General features: G+C 38.9%; 1 protein-coding gene across 2 annotated transcripts in view; it reads right to left on the reverse strand.

The window, feature by feature from the left end:
* The window catches only part of TTC8 (tetratricopeptide repeat domain 8), a 53708-nt gene extending 44599 nt beyond the window's left edge, over positions 1–9109 (reverse strand). For both annotated transcript variants that reach the window (XM_079129280.1, XM_079129279.1), the window contains exon 1: positions 8922–9109. In XM_079129280.1, the coding sequence (XP_078985406.1) occupies positions 8922–9035 (114 nt within the window). In that variant the 5' untranslated portion in view covers positions 9036–9109. The remainder of the gene's footprint in view (positions 1–8921) is intronic.
* Between the last annotated feature and the right edge of the window lie 8655 nt (positions 9110–17764).

The following is a 17764-nucleotide window of genomic DNA, read 5'->3' on the forward strand; positions in this document are numbered from 1 at the left end:
TCCTGAACTCAGAAGACTTGAGCTTGATCCTCGGGAAGCCACTTAGTCACATAACCTTGAAAAAGTCCTACAACCCTCATTACCCTCTCAAATTGGAGCAACAATATCTACTTTTCGGAATAATTTTAAGGCCAAATAAAATCTTACATTTTAAGAATACTTCATTATTTTTAGAGTTCTTCCACATATACTAGCATATTTAAGTATAAGGTTAAAAGACACACACTTAACCATCTATTTAGTCTTTCTCAGAACTCAGAACTCACTCCCAGTTATGGAAGATCAAATTAAAACTTTGAATCTCCTTCAAGTGGGTAAGGACAGGGGAAGCAGAGGCCACTGCCTAGAACCAGCAAGTCCTCATTACCATCAACTTTAGCTCACAGAGACCTGCGTCCTTCCTTCCTCTCTAGGATACAGCTTTCCCTCAGGCTGCTGTTAATACTTTGGAGACTTAAAATCTCCAGATATTTCTGAATGAAACTTCCTAATTGCCATCAACACTTTCGCTAATGAGTCTACCCTGCTCTACTCTTCAAACTGCTGAGTTGTTGTTCAGGATTTAGTAGTTGTTTAGCTAACACCACAACAACATGTCAAGGTAACACAAAGAAAAACTACCTCATGTAGTCATTGAAGCCACAAGTGAGGCGAGCTTTACTCAGGTCTGGCCCCTCGTCCTTTCTTTGTGCCAGCAAGCAGTTCTACGTGACAGCAAGCAGGAACTCAAGCAGGAGCTGTTTTTATCAGCACACTATGTCATTGTTCTATATCTAACAAACTTTCTATCTGGGGCAGTGTTCTATCTTTCTGGAACGTTCTGTTTGCTGTGTGCAGCAGCATCCTTAACTGGGGGGATAAATACTTGCTATTGGCAGCATAGTTGTACGTGCTGCTTATTACAGAATGTTCCCATAAGATGGAATCACTAATGGCAAGCAGTTTGCCTCACTGTGACTCCAACAAGTAGAAACAGAAAGGAGACACCTGTAAGAGAACAGAGAAATGGATGGGTTCCAGAAGGCTAGAACGGTCAACTGACCAAGCAACCAAGTGGAAATGTAATCTGCCTAATTCAGCAGTAACAAAAATCCTTATGAACTGCCTGAAAGTATATGGAATCAAAGTATTAAGTCTGGCTAAGTCTCCAGGGCCCCAAAGAGGAAACAAATTAGGTAATTGTAGAGAAAGATATGTTTGGTGTGGATCACCTAATTGCTGTCTCAGCCAATCAACATGGAGCTCACTCGGGAGAACTGGTTTCTTCTCATCTAAGCCAGTGGCTCGCAGCCTTTTCTCCACCTTTGAATTTACACCAAGAACCTCTCCTCTTCATAACATCTCTCATTTTAAGTGAAGATTGATGCCAGGAGAGGAAGAGGTGCATTAGAAAAGCTCTTACCTGTATTTGGATACCTAACCAATGCTCCCACCCTCAGAATCCCTGATTTTAACAGTCTGAAAATCTACTAGAAACCCATCCCGTTAATGAAAGGGCGTTGTCTTTTTAAAAACCCCATTGCCTGAAAACCCACCTTGTTGCATGAACTGTTTAATTGCAATGGAGCTAAAAAAAAAAAAAAAAAAAAAATCAGGACTGGTTTTACAGCCATGGATCTGACATATGGAACACAGAGAAGAGTAATCAGATTAAGCAACTAATCAGGGCGAGCGACATGAGCTGAGAAAGCGAGCATTCCCTCTAGGTCATATCACTGGACAGAGGGCTATCCGCATTTTCTCCTTTTACATATAATAACTTTTTACTATTTTTTAGTCATGATTTAAAGAATACTTGTTTCATGGAAAAGGGGAAAAGTATAAATTAACCTGCTAAGAACTTTAATAATCTTCATGCTGAGGGACACAGCCTTCCCTCTGTCCCTCACAATTCTGTGTCTAGGAAAAGAGTACAGGAACCATGTTCTTCAAGAACCTGTCCCCATGATCAAACAACATATTATTATGTTCAACCTACCCATGAGTCCTTTTTCAGTCAAATAAAAATGCATTGCTCTGGGACTGGAGTGTGGCTCAGTGGTAGAGCACTTGCCTGGCACATGTGAGGCACTGGGTTTGATCCTCAGCACCACTTAAAAATAAATAAATAAAATAAAGATATTATGTCCATTTACAACTAAAAAAAAATTTTTAATGCATTACTCCAAGAAAACATAGTATTCCATCAAATATTGTACCTTCCTAGCTAGCCTAACTACCCTGACTTTGGAAGAACCAAAAAGAAATAAAATTTCATGTTCAAATATAAAACACAAGGCACTAATAAAAATTTTTGATGATACTGTGCCACAATGGTATCCCTTAAATGGGAAAGAGAAGCAAATGAAATAGTCCAAGAGTGGGCTTCATCTAGTAAATCAGGTCCACATGCCTTCTCTTTGAAGTTCACTGGCTCAGCTTATAAGAAGATTCCTAAGTAACAGATCAATTTAGAGAGGTTCTCCTCACTTGAGAGAAAAATAAGCAAAACCAAAGTGAAAAAAGACCACTATGGAAAATAAAAGCTAGCATATGTTTTGGAAAGAGAAAAAAAGCAAAAGCAAAACCAAAAATGAATCCATGTGACACTCAAAAGAAATATTTTCATTTCCTTGCTCCTCTATGTGTCCAGACACAGTTCCAAAATAACTTATTCATACTAAAATCCGTTTGGTGGCACTGGAATGATAATTCAAATCACTGTAAAGGCAAAGTACTCTAAAATGTGGAAATTCAATAAATGCCCATGAGGCTAAAAGAGCATATGAAGGTAAACAGTCACCTGCGGGACTGAGGATTAGCTGCTCCTGCTCAGACCACATTTCGGTTAACTCTTCACAGATGGGAATGTCCCCATCATTTGACACCCTCCACTGAAACAACAAAAGCACCATAAGAAACTCCAGTGGTAATAATTACTACTAGAAAAATCTGGAGGAATCCAGGCAGAATTTTCTAAATAGATTTTTTTTAAAAACAGCCTCAAAACAAGAAATTCCAATGACATTATTCATAGAAATAGAAAAAGCAGTTATGAAATTCATTTGGAAAACTAAGAGGCCCTGAATAGACAAAGCAATCCTTAGTGAGAAAAATGAGGCAGGAGGCATCACAATACCAGACCTTAAATTACAGTAAAGAGCTACAGTAACAAAAACAGCATGGTATTGACACCAAAACAGGCATGAAAACCAATGGGACAGAATAGAAGACACAGAGACAAACCCACATACACACAGTTATCTCATTCTAGACAAAGGTGCCAAAAACATACATTGGAGAAAAGATACCCTTGTTAACAAACAGTGCTGGGAAAAGTGGAAATTTATATGTAGCAGAATGAAATTTAACCCCTATCTCTCACCCTGCACAAAAATCAACTCAAAGCTCAAAGTGAATCAAAGACCTAAGAATTAGACCAGAAAACCCACACTTGCTAGAAGAAACTGTAGGCCCAACATTCTAACGTATCAGCTCAGGAATTGACTTCTTTAGCAAGACTCCTAAAGTTCAATCAGTAAAATCAAAAATCAATAAATGGGATAGTATCAAACTAAAAAACTTATTGACAGCAAAGGAAATAATCGAGAAGGTGGAGAGAGAGCCTACAGAATAAGAGAAAACTCTTTGCCACCTGCATTTCAGATAGAGCATAATTCCAGGATACACGAAGAACTCAAAATACTTAACACCAAAATAATAATAATAATAACAATCCATTAATAAATGGGCAAAGGAATTTAACAGATACTTCTCACAAGAAGAAATATGAATGGTCAACAAATATATGAAAAAATGTTCAACATCTCTAGCAATTACAGAAATGTAAATTAAAACTCCACTGAGATTTCATCTCATTCCAGTCAGAATGGTATTATCAAGAACACAAATAACAATAAATGTTGGTGAGGAAATGGAGAAAAGCGTATACTCATACATTGTTGGTGTGACTGCAAATTGGTGCAATCACTGTGGAAAGCAGTAGCGATTCCTCAAAAAACTTGTAATGGAACCACCATTTGACCCAGCTATCCCACTCCTCAGTATATATCCAAAGGAGTTAAATCAGCATACTACAGTAACATAGCCATATCAATGTTCATAGCAGCATAATTTACAATAGCTAAGCTATGAGGCCAACCTAGGTGCCCTTCCACAGATGAATGGATAAAGAAAATGTGATATATACACCCAGTGGAGTATTACTCAGCCATAAAGAATGACTTTGATGACATCTGCCAGTAAATGAATGGATCTGGAGACTATCATTCTAAGTGAAATAAGCCAATCCAAAAAAAACAAAGGTCAAATGTTTTCTATGACATGTAGAACCTAACCCACAAGGGCGCGGGCAGGGAATAGAAGTTCAATGAAAGGAAGGGAGGAGGAATAAGAAAAGGAAGACAGCAGAATGAATCTGACATAAATTTCCTGTGTACATATATGAATACACCACAATGCATCTCACCATCATGTACATCCACAAGAATGGGGTCCTACTGGAGTAAGATATATTCCATGCTCGTATGATTATACCAAAATGGAATTTACTATCATGTATAACTAAAAAGAACCAATAAAACTTTTTTTAAAAAAAGAAATGAAGAATGCCCTTAATGCAATTATATTTATTTGAAATGGCAAATATACATTTAAGAATGTGCTGAGAATTAAGGATCGGGAGAAGAGAGGACAAGTATCATCAGACAACAAGAATGATCTTCATAAAAAGAAGGGAAGCTGACACGTATGAATAACTCAATCAGAACACAAGTGATCAAGGCACTCATTCAGTAAACGGACAACAGGAGCACCTGTGTGCCACTCTGACAGGCAACGGGGACACCAGAAGGACCTGCTGTAATGTTCCAAGGAAGGACAATGTTCAAGCTTTTCATCAAAGGAATCTCAAGTTTCCTAAAGCCCTTCATTAATTGCATCAATGTTCTGACATAAATACTATTATTTTAGTTAATTAAGAAAAAGCCAGAATTCATTTAAACTTAAGGAAAATCACATTGGGAAATATTTCCAACATGAAATCATAAGTAGGTACAGAGGCTGGGACTGTAGCCCAGTGGCAGAGCGCTCGCCTAGCACCTGTGAGGCACTGGGTTCAATCAACACATAAAAATAAATAAATAAATAAATAATAAATAAAATAAAGGCATGATGTCCATCTACAAATTTATTTAAATTTTTTTTTTTAAAGTGAGTACAAAATACATCAAGTGGTACTCAGAAAAGCATACAGTACTAACAGCATGGTGTTTAAAGTTGGGTCAAGGAACAACCAAGATGAGAGAACCCTGTCAACTTTTCAATAGCCCTATCCAGGTATCAAATGCCTACTTTGATAACATCAAATTACACTTCAATTCCTGGTAAAATGATACTCATTATTCTGGCAATGCATGTAACTCATTCATTAATAAACTACTATAGCAAAACAAAATAGGAAAAAAGTATCATAAATTTCTCCCAACTCTGATATTGGTCTACTCTGATTTTTATTCAAGTTAAATATAATAAAAAATAAAAATAAAAGAGTAACAAAGAATAACACTTCTATGGTATTAGAAATTACATATCACATTATGAAGTATTATTTCAAATCCACAAAAGGAAAAAACAAAACCTATTCCATAATGATTTTAACATGTTAATAGTTAACCAATGCCCATAGCAGTACTTCCTAGTATGATCTTGGGTCCTTTTTTATACTGTCAAAATCATACTTCCACTAAATAAACCTAAGGCATAATGCTTCCAAGAGGGACAATGAGACCTAATGGAAGCTGTACAAGACCACATAGAAGAACTCAAGTTCTCACCTAGTTAGCTGCTAATATAAGAGATTTTAAACGAAGTTCCCAATGTGTTTTCCTCCTTTTCCTAGATAAAATGAGTTAACATCTCTTTTACTGGGACTGGGGTTGTGACACAGTGGTAGAGCGCTCACCTAACATGTGAGGCACTAGGTTCCATTCTCAGCACCACATATGAATAAAAATAAAGGTCTATCAACATCTAAAAAAATATTTTTAAAAAAAAGGATCTCTTTGATCATCCCTTCTCAACCATGAACAAAAACTTTGCTGGTTGTGTGTGTGTGTGTGTGTGTGTGTGTGTGTGTGTGTGTGTGTGTGTTTTGGGGGGGGGGCAGGGAACCAGGGATTGAACTCAGGGGCACTTGACTACTAAGCCACATCCCCACCCCTATTTTGTATTTTATTTAGAGACAGAGTCTCAGAGTTGCTTAGCACCTCACTTTTGCTGAGGCTGGCTTTGAACTCCCAATCCTCCTGCCTCAGCCTCCCAAACCACTGGGATTACAGGCCTATACCACCCTGCCTGGCACAACATTGCGGTTTTGCCTACTCATTTCCCAAAGTGGTATCTCCCCAAGATAACAAGGGAGATATTTGTACACCTGACCTCCAAAGAAGGAACCAGGGGCAAATAAGTTTCAGAACTCCTGGCTTAACATTATGTTAAGCAAAACAAGCCAGACTCAAAAAGTCATATGTTTTCTCTCATATATGGAAGCTAAAGAAAAAAAATAAAGGAAGAGGATCTCAAGAAACTGGATAGTGGAACGGGACCAGGGGGAGGGAGGAAGGAAGGAAAATGGGAGGTCCTAGGGAATTAAACTAACCAAATCATGTTACGTATATATACAAATATGTAACAACAAATCCTGCTATTATGTATAATTATAATGTACCAATAAAAACAATTTTTGGAAAAAAAGCACTAGCTTAATTAAAATTAGGTAAAGTTATTTCCTTCAGGACTCCTCAAAGGCTTTAATCCGAGTGTCAAAATCCTTTAACACTTCACTCAAATTTTGAAAAAAGAGATTGGGAAAAGTTAAGAAAGAGTTTTGAAAAACTAACCTATGTAAGAGCCAAAATGGCAGCATAATTTAGACAAAGGGTAGGCTTACTAGCTTTGCAATTTTGGACAATTTACTTCACTTTGTTCTTCAGTGTTCACCACGAAAATGGGGAAAAAGAGCACCAACTCCTAAAATAGTTGAGGATTAAATGAGATAACATAGTAAAACTCTCTGCACCACGTCAGTTAAGCTACTTCTTTTATTTTATCTACTTTTCAAGATTATTCTAAGCATTAGGGATACATATAATTTATAGAATCTATAAAAATCTGAAAATAGTGAACACTTGACATGAGATAATTAAAATGAACACATAAAATGACCTGAGCACAATGCCTGTCACAAATGAAATCTCAATTCTTAGGTGCAGTACTGAATGTCTCTATGGACTCAAGATTAAAGGGTCTTAGTCATCAATAAACATTGCTGTTTTGCCTATAACATTTCCCAATGTGACAGCATTTCCTCAGGTTAATAAGAAAGACATTTGACCCTTGCCCTGGTCAAAAAAAAAAAAGGAATCACTGGTCAAATAAATTTTAAAACTTAATCAAAATTAGGCAATATTAGGTTTCTTTTCTTCAGAACAACTCAGAGCCTTTAGTATGCATCTTAAATCTCTAAGAAGGGACTATACGTTTCCCAAATGCATTTAATGAGGAAAACTTTCTTTCACTGAGAAGCTCTTGGGACTAGTGTTCTGTGGAACACTGATGGAAACTATCCTAATTTAATGGAACAATGGAAAGAGCAAGTAAAGTTCTTGCAAACCACTGTACTTAAAACAATGTATGGTACATCAAAAGTTCTTGACAAACTTCTATCTTAACAAAAGTCCAACATTTTCTCACAACTCACAAACATATTTGATTATGGAATCTTTTTTTCTTCCAGGATTTGTGGGACTGTTGTACCAAGAAACACCCTTGGGAAAATGCTTGTCTACAGGAACTTGTTCCTAGTAACTATAGTTAACAACCAGGAACAGAACCTAGCTTAGTATTTCCAGGGGAGATGTACTCTCAACAGGTTATCATCCATCTATCTGCTGGAAGCTAAGGCAGAGCCCAGTAACAGCTTTACATTCAAGCCTGCACTTTGGTACCTCCCTGAAACTTTCTTTTTTTAATATCTCCAAGGAACACCACTAAAGGAAAAGCTGGGGAACCAGAACTATCTAGGTACATTTCCCTGCATTTACTAGAAGCATTCGCTAATAAGTCTACTTTTTCTTGCTTTTTTTTTTTTTTTTTTTTTTTGCCTCTTCCAGGACTGACCTGCCCATCAGTTGTACCTCACACATTTGCTTTATAACCCTTTTCACTCATTATTTTTTCAAGATCCCTTTTAACCAATGCCATCATTCCTTCTTCTAGGGAGACTTTCTGTCCTATCCCTCCCTCCCGCAATAACAATTTTCTTTGCCCAGGTCATTTCTTTAATAATAAATATATCTTTCACCCTCATACATTATCATTCCTCTATCTTGCACCTTTGCCTCAAGTTGAACTCATGGCCCAGGATCAAAAGCTCCTTCGCTTTTGGACAACTATCTAAAGATGAGGTGGTAAGATCTCTTTTGATTCAAACGAAGGCAGCTGGGTTAAAAGTGGGTGGAGAGTCACAGATCTTTTCTTGCACGGGGTTTTCTGTATGTTTAGACATTACCGAAGAGAGCTTAAGAGTTTGTACAGAGAAAAGTAAATGGAATATCTAAGTTCCTCGCCAAGATAAAATTCAGGGCACTAATTGTGGGTAACTTAAAAAAAGAGGGGTGGGGGGGAATGCTGAAGTTTGCAGTGAGAAAGGTCAAGGCACAGAACTGGGAGGCCGGGAGACGCTGAGGGCAAGGACCTGCCTGCCACGGCTCTAAGGGGTCTTGTTCCAGGGGCCTCTGCAGGCCTTGCGGTCAGTCTCGTCTCCGGCCTTCCTCCCCGGCCTCCCTTCCCCGGGGCCGTGGGATCCCCAGAGCCCTCTGCCTCTGCGCGAGGCTGCACTGGCTGACGGGGCCGGCCGGTACCTGGTCATAAGGGGACTTCTCCAGCATCTGCGTGCACAGATCGGCGCACAGATGGAACTTCCTGCGCCTAAAATAGCTCCAGGCCAGGAGCAGCGGCTCCATCTCCGAGCCCATAGCGGCCCAGTCCAAGGAAGGGCCAGGAGCGCTGAGCAGCGGGCGTCCGGCTCTACCCGGCAACGCGCGGCGGCCGGGCCTTCCCGGAGAGGTGCCCGCCGCGCGCCTGAAAATAGGAAATAGGAAAACGACGACGAACGGAATTCAGCTACGGAGTTTGCCCCAACTTGGCTGGAAAAAAAAATGTGTATTATTAAAGGCTGTATATTTCATTAGTTTCGAAAAGTAAGACACCATATCTAAAAAAGCGGCCGTGACTTAGACACCTCGCCTGGGGTCCTCCACCCTCAATAGGAGGGGCAGTTGCCTAGCAACCCACGCTCAGCTTTCTCCCCGGTCCCCCAAAGTTGCAGGAGATGACCCTGGGCGGAATCTCCGTCGTACTCCTCCGCTTTGCTCTTTTTCCTACCCTTTTCACTTCTGACTATAAACACAAGCATGGAGTCTGCTTCGCCAATACCGACCTGCCCATCAGGACCCAAAGCCCTAAATCCTAAGACTCTCCAGGTCCTTAATGTTGAAACTACCACAGGCTTCAGAGATTGCTTGATCCAATTCAATCCTTTTACAGATAAGAAACTGAGATAGGCTTGCAGAAGACAAATTATTTGCCTAAAGTCCCGTGCAGTCAGGGAGCTGGAAGGGTAATGTGCGTGCTAAAGGCTCTTAATATTTAATTCGAAGATGCATAAAGATTCTTTTATAAATTTGTGATATTTCCCCCTAAGTAGATAATGCAAAAAAAAAAATTAAAAGGAACTTTTGAAACATCATTTCCAGAAACGTGCGATTTGTCAAATGTTTATTTGTACATAGTGATTTTTTTTTTTTTTTTTTTTTTTCTGGTGCTAGGGATCCAGCAGCTCAGGTCCTTGCACATTCTAGGCAAGCGCTTCGCCACTGAGCTACATTCCCAGCCCTAGAGAGTGATTTCTTCCGAATGATAGATAAACAACAGCAATGGTTACAAAGACAAAAGTGTGGTCAGGCTAAATCATGGTAGGCCCGGTGGAAGACTAGGGGATCTTTTTCCCTTGCTTTCATCCTACCACAGTGGAAGGGGGAGAGAAAAAATTAATACTGCAGAACTTTCTGAGCTATCTAAATCTTCTTTATCACTATAGATAAATGACCGACAAGCTCCAAGCAGAGATAAACTTGGAATTGTCTAAAATCACTAGGGAACCATAATGCAGCCATTATATTTAATCTAGATAATTTTTTGTGGATATCAAAATGAAACTTGAATTTCTAAACTAAGAAGTGGATTTTCTCTAGTTACTAATCAATCCTTATAAAATTTTTGTATCTTGGAAGTGAGTAACTCTCAAGATAATAATTATTATAACTATGTTTATTATAGCTAGTCCATTTGTGTTTTTCTGGAAGTGATTCTAGAATGATAATCTGTCTAAGGGTCTTAATGCAGCAGCCCATTGTGAAGGTCAGATTTTAGGAACACTTGCTGGTAATCGACAGATTCAGTATTTCGCAGGGCCCTTTTGTTATCTGATACCATGTAAGCAGATTTCTATGTCATTCTCCACGTTGGATCAGACAGGTTTTTAAGATAAACTCTTTTAGAGTAGTTGAGTCATACAGAAAAGTTACAAAGATAGTTTCAGGTTCCTATGTATTCTCTCCCACTTCTTATTGTTAACATCTTACATTGCTATAGTATGATTATCACAACTAAGGAACCAAACTGGCATTTTACTATTAAGCAAATTCTATAGCTTACTGGACTTTCAGTAGTTTTCCCCTGATTTTTTTTTTTTTTTTTTTTTTTTTTTTTTTTTTTTATTCCAGGATTCCATTTAGGTCTTCACGCTATATTTAGTCATCATGTCTCCTACACCTCCTCTGGTCCAAGACAGTTTTTCACACTTTCCTTGTTAATAATGACCTCAACAGTTTGTTTGTTTGTTTGTTTGTTGTTTGCTTTTTTGATACCAGGGATTGAACCCAGAAATGCGTAACCAGTGAGCCACATCCTCAGCCCTTTTTATTTTTTATTTTCTAGACAGAGTCTTACTAAGATGCTTAGGGTCTTGCTAAATTGCTGAGCGTGGATTTGAACTTCCAATCCTCCTGTCTCAGGCTCCCGAGCCAGTGGGATTACAGGAGTTGGGATTACAGGTGTGTACCACTGTGCCACCGACCTTGATAGTTTTGAAAAATGCTGGTCAGGTATTTTGTAGAATGATTGGGGAGTTCTGAAAAATACAGATACCTAAATTCCATTCCTAGAGATGCTACTTAAATGGTTTGAGGTAGGGCTGGGATGCCACTAGTTTTGTTGTTCTTGTTGTTTGTTTGTTTATTCAAATGGGCAGCCAGGGCTGAACAATCATGAATTGTATACACTGAGATCATTGACAACTTCCAAGAGAGCAAAAAAATTCATAACTGAGAAAATATATGAAACAAAAAGAGGTATTGAAATATTGTAACAGTAATTCATGTTAACTTCTTTCAAAATGCTGATAATCTTTTTTTCTTTCACAAAATCAAACAGATGAAGAAAATTGTGGAATATTTAGAAAACTACAGGAGGTTAAGCATGTTCAAATGGAGCAAAAGACTTGCCTTTACAAGGTTATAAACATTTGTTACTTTTCTATCATGTAAATATGTTTATGGTTAATTTTATCGATTTGTAGATAGGCTTTGTTGTATTTTTATAATTTCTAACCAATAAAGCAGAAACTATTTTTAAAAAGATGTTAGTAGGAAGAATAGTAGATGTGACAATTCTTAGTGAAGGGGGAAAATAATTACTAGGACCATTTTACTACTAGAAAAAAGGAAGCACAGAGAAACAACTTAATCCCTTTGAAAGGGTCAGTTTCCCAATCAGTGCTAGATCTTAGCTCACAGATCCTTATCTTTTCTCTCAAACAACCAGATATCTCTTTAGGTTAATTCGGTTTAAAATAAAATACCTAAGACAATAGTGTATCTTTCAATGCAAAGGTTAAATTTTCCTAAATGTTAAATTTGAATTATTCTGGTCAGATAATTTAACCCAAAAGAAAAACAAAAAGTAATGAAAGAGATGTTCTCTTGGTCAATAAGTTTTCGCCCAGACCCCATGCTTGGCAATTAAGCATGCAGAAATAAACAAGACAGGTCTCCTGCCCCAAGGGTATTTACATATAAAGAGTAGTTAGTGGAAAGAGTAGTGAAACAGGTCACACTTACTGTTTTCAACTCAGGTAAATTAACAGTCAGTAGAGGGTGTTGATTATAAATCCATGTTGCTAGAAAATTTTTTCTTAAGATCTCAAATAAACAGTTTTCATATGATTTCTTTGACATCTTACATGTCATCTTGGTATCAGCCTTGTAGATAATTTGTTATTCATTCAACTAACATTTATTGAGTGCCTATGTATGCCATGCATTTTATAACTGTATAGGCTATAGGGGATACAATAATGAGTATAACAAAGTCTCTATTCTCATGCATGAGAGGGGAAATTACAGCTATTGGTAAAGTAGGACAAGGATATTTCTTTCTATCTTAAATCAGACCAACAACATATGGAACAATGTTGGGGGCTGTGCCATGTTGACCGCGCCAGAAGAGGAGGTTAATTGACATAAGCACACTCGGGTGATTTATCCTCCATGCATACAATGTATGCGCATGTGTTCTCAAGCACTCCTAATTGTGCCTGCTCGTACTTCAGGGGTCTGGCCTAATCTTTGCATAAGAGGCGTGGCCCTGCTCTCGGCCTCCTGGAGGTGATATAAGCGTAGGCGGAGTGAGACAGCAAAAACACAGCAGCTAGTAGAAAGAAGAGCGGCAGCAGCTAGCAGAAAGCAGCGCAGAGAAGCCATTAGCAGAAAGGACGCAGGAGCAGGAGCTAGCAGAAAGCAGAACAGCTGCTAGCAGAAAGCGGCGGAAGGCAGATTGCAGAGCAGAGAACTGAGACGCATCACTAAAGCACCTTAGGTAGATGCACCCTTAGTTCACAGGATGCAGGATGCACCAGTAAGAAGCAGCAGACCTTAAGTAAGGCGTAGCAAGTCTCTCTTCCTCTAAGCTCTAAGCAAAGCCTGTCCTTCGCTCAAAGTCTCTCTCTTAAGCAAAGTCTCTCTCTCTCTCCTCTCAAAGCAAGTAAACCTCATTTCCTCTATCCTCTATAAACAAGCAAGCAAGGAAGCAGCCCAGAGATAGAAGTGGCTCAGTTTCCAGTCCACCACCCATAAGACCCGTGCAAATTGTTGCTGCAAGCGGTGACAAATATCCGCGGATTTGGTACCGCAAAGAGCCAGCGACAGAACAATACATTCTTAGTAAAATCCAGAACACCCAGTCAAATCTAGAACAAGATTATACTAGCACTATTAGTATTTAATGTTGTTTAGTACATTCTGGTCAATACCAAGAACAGAGTAAGAGGTTTGGTACTGGAAAGGCAGAGCCAAAATTAATGTTTCACAATTGCAGATAACTGACTTTCTAGAAAACTTCATTATGTGGAAAATTTAGGGCTTTAAAATATTTATTTTGTATTCTGTGATTAAGGGGACACTTTGGTTCAATTACTCAGAAAACTACTAAAGTCTCATGCTCATTCTAATATATATAACTAATATTGTCTCTGCCTTGTCCTTTCTGTGTCATTGATATGAAGGTCAATATTTATGGCTATATGATACAGTTTAAATTTCTGTAGCTGTATTCACAAATCTTTATCTTTTCCTCAAGTCTTCAAACTTATGTGAACCTCTACTCATAGAAAAATTGGTTTATGCCATAGAGTGGTTACAATTCAGTATTACTGGCATTTCAAATCCTTAAACAATCATTTTTCTTTATCTGATGAGAGATATTCTCTTAACACTGTGCTACAATCCTAGCAAATTCCAAATCAAAAAGTACTTATAAAACTGGTGACTTCCTTGGAAATAAAAATGCCTCTCAATTTCTGTGTATGAGCTGCATTGCATTAACCTCAAATTACTGACCATCAGCCAAGATCCATTTTCCTCTCGTAGATCCCCAATGAAGTTACCACCTGTTATTTTGGCAAAGATCTTAAGAAAGTGAAGGTACAATTATTAAACATCCCATTTGATTCTGAATATGTTGTTTAAGACTGAGTTTCATAGGCAATTACACATTCACTAAGGTGATCCATGTGGGTGTTCATAGGCATATTTATCAAGTCCTTCTGATTCATATCACATACAACAGCCTTAACAGTTTTAAACTAAGCACATAAAGAGAGCTGATTATGCTCAATTGCTTTTTCTGTCAAGCTTCTTGTACTCTGAAAATCAGATTCTGAAGTCTGGAAATGAATTAATTTTCAACAATTGAAGTAAGCTTAGAATTTTGTTGGTACAAATTCTATTTATACAACCACCACCTCTGGATCCATCCTGATGTGAATGAATGTCATATGAAAGAATGCCTGTATCTATTTAGTGGCAAGGAATCATAGCAGGTTTTTTAAAAATATATTTTCAGAAAAGAAAATTAGGCCTAGTCTTTTTAGCTAAAACAATGATATCTACCCACCATGCAGCATTTGTATAGAGGGAATCCTGGTATAAATATTTAAAATGCAAAATAGAAGTTCTGATTTTAAAATTGGAATGTACAATACATTCTTACCTCCCTGTCTTTTAAGCTGATCTACAACAAAGACACATGTCTGAGAGGAGGGCGCTGAGTAAGAAGGTGTCTTTGGTTTGACTAGAGTATTGTTCTTTAAAAAATAAGTAACAATAGGTTCTGGAATGCTTTACCACCACAATATAAGTCCCCCACATAAACGTACAAGTACTCCAGGTTGCTGACTACTTCTCTGACCATATTCCACTCCCTCCCACTTGTTCACCCCACACTTGAGCAACACAGGACTCCTTGCTGGTCCTTTACTTAGCAGGACATTTTACATTTGCAGTTGGCTGACAGCCACACTCTTCCCCACATACTCATCTGCTTCAATCCATTACTTCATAAAGGTCCCTCCTGGAATGTGACTTCATTGATGAGATCTTCCCTCCAAACCATCGCCATCTCATTTCTCTGCCATATTTTTCTTCAAAGTACCTACTATCCCTAAAAGAGTCTTTTTGATCAAACTTTAGTCAGGTTCCTCTGAGTCCTTTTCTCAACTTGACCTTGATCCTGGGCTTCCATGCCCATCCTTGCAGAGTCCAATTATAGCAAGATTTCTGCTAAGTGAGTTTTGAAAGAATTCCTTACCCTCCATATTTGATCAATTCCTTATTTCCTACCATCCCTCAAGTGATATCTGATTATCCTGGTCTGCCTTTAGCAAGAATTTCTCTATCCCTTGATGTCTCATCTTAGTGGTTTTCTACCCACCATCCTCCAACCCAACCCTAGCTATCTACTCTGTGGTTATAAATCCCCATTTGTTCTTGCTGTATTTGGAGTTGAGACTATATCCCTTTTCTCCTATTGCAATGGCTCCTGAATGAAAATCTGTTGTGTTCCTTTACTGTGAGGCTCTGGTTTCCTTTAACACAACAATGTGTATGTGTGTGCTGGGGATTGAAACCAGGGCCTCACACATTCTGGGCAAACACTGTACCACTGAGCTACCTCTCCATCCCCCACCTAGTACACTTAATAAGTATGCATGTACATATTATTTGCTATTTCCCTCATCTCCTCTCCCCCAGACTGTAAGCTTTACAAATAGACTTTGCTGTGGAATATGTCTGACACATATTATGTACTCAAAAAATATTCATTGAAGGACTGGAGGTTGTAGCTCAATGGTAGAGCACTTGCCTAGCATGTGTGAGGCACTGGGTTCCATCCTCAGCACCATATTAAATAAATAAATAAATAAAGGTATTGTGTCGATCTACAACTTAAAAAATTTTAAAACAATGTTTATTGAATAAATGACTTTCTTTCCAGTAACATACTAAATACAAGTTATGGATCACCCTAAAGATTCAAGTATTAATTAACCCTTGAAAAAAATTAACACTTCATAGTGTATTTAATTGAATACTATACCTTAACTTATTCATAAAACCAAACAGAGGAGCCAGCGTGGCGAGTTCTGGCCCGACCGCAGGTTGCTTCAGAGACCAGGACAGGGCAGCCAGGGACTTCCCCAAGCAGACAGGCTCGATCCGGCAGGAAGTGCCTTTCTAGGCTAACTTCTCGGAGCAGACCGCCCAGTGAGAGCCTTTCTACACAGAGCCAGCCACAAGTCCCCAAGCCAGCGGAAACCTCCGACCTGCAAGCAGCCTCTGGGACCAGGGCAGGGCAGCCAGAGACCTCTCCAGGCGGCCCTGCCTGCTCCGGCCACAGGCTTTTTCCACTGGGCGATACAAGATGGTGGACTAGAGGGTGACTGCATCTCCAGTCGCTCCAGAACCCAGGATTCAAGAACGGGAGGCATTGAGAGACTCAGACTAAAATAGAGCCATGGGGTGAGTCTCTCCCACCAGGTGAAGCTCGGCCCGGGTGGCAGGCCTGGAGTCGGGCAGCTTATTAGAGTAGGGCAGGGCAGCTAGAGTCTTCTCCAGGCAGCCCTGGGCACTCCAGCAGTGGGCTACTCCCACACGGCCAGCTTCATGGAGCTGGCTCCTCCCACACAGCCAGCTTCACGGAGCAGGCCCCCCAGTGAGAGCCTTTCAACACAGAGCCAGCTCCAAGCCCTGGAACCAGTAGCGGGATAGGGACAGCTTTCTTTGGAAGTACTGCATTATCAAGTTACTCCAAGACTTCAGGCTACTGAAGGCTGGGAGGTGATACACTGGAAATCTACAGGGACACTATAAGCCAATAGAGGAAATCTGCAATATCACAGAGTCCCACTGACATCTGACCAATATGAGAAAACAAGGGAAGAAAATGTCCCAAACAAACCTAGATACTACATCAATAAAACCCAATGATAGCACAGCAGAAGAAATGTCAGAAAGGGAGTTCAGAATGTACATAGTTAAAACAATCAGGGAAGCAAACGAGGCAATGAAAGAGCATTAAATGATCACACCAACCAACAGTTAAAAGAGCAAATACAGGAAGCAAGAGATCATTTCAAAAAGAGTTAGAGATATTGAAAAAAAACCAAACAGAAACCCTTGAAATGAAGGAAACAATAAACCAAGTTAAAAACTCCATAGAAAGCATAACCAATAGGATAGAACACCTGGAAGACAGAACCTCAGACATTGAAGAAAAAATATTTAATCTTGAAAACAAAGTCGACAAAACAGAAAAGATGGTAAGAAATCATGAACAGAATCTACAAGAATTATGGGATATCATGAAGAGGGCAAATTTAAGAATTATTGGGATTGAGGAAGGCTTAGAAAAACAAACCAAACGAATGAACAATCTATTCAATGAAATAATATCAGAAAATTTCCCTAATCTGAAGAATGAAATGGAAAACCAAGTATAAGAGGCTTATAGGACTCCAAATATACAAAATTACAACAGACCCACACCAAGGCATATTATTTTGAAAATAACTAACATACAAAATAAAGACAGAATTTTAAAGGCAGCGAGAGAAAAGAATCAGATTACATTCAGGGGGAAACCAATAAGAATATCAGCAGAGTTTTTAATACAGACCCCAAAAGCTAGAAGGGCCTGGAACAACATTTACCAAGCCCTGAAAGAAAATGGATGCCAACCAAGAATCTTATACCCAGCAAAACTTACTTTCAGATTTGATGACGAAATAAGATCCTTCCATGATAAACAA

The sequence above is a fragment of the Sciurus vulgaris genome (assembly GCF_902686455.1).
Source record: "Sciurus vulgaris genome assembly, chromosome: 2".
Taxonomy (NCBI): domain Eukaryota; kingdom Metazoa; phylum Chordata; class Mammalia; order Rodentia; family Sciuridae; genus Sciurus; species Sciurus vulgaris.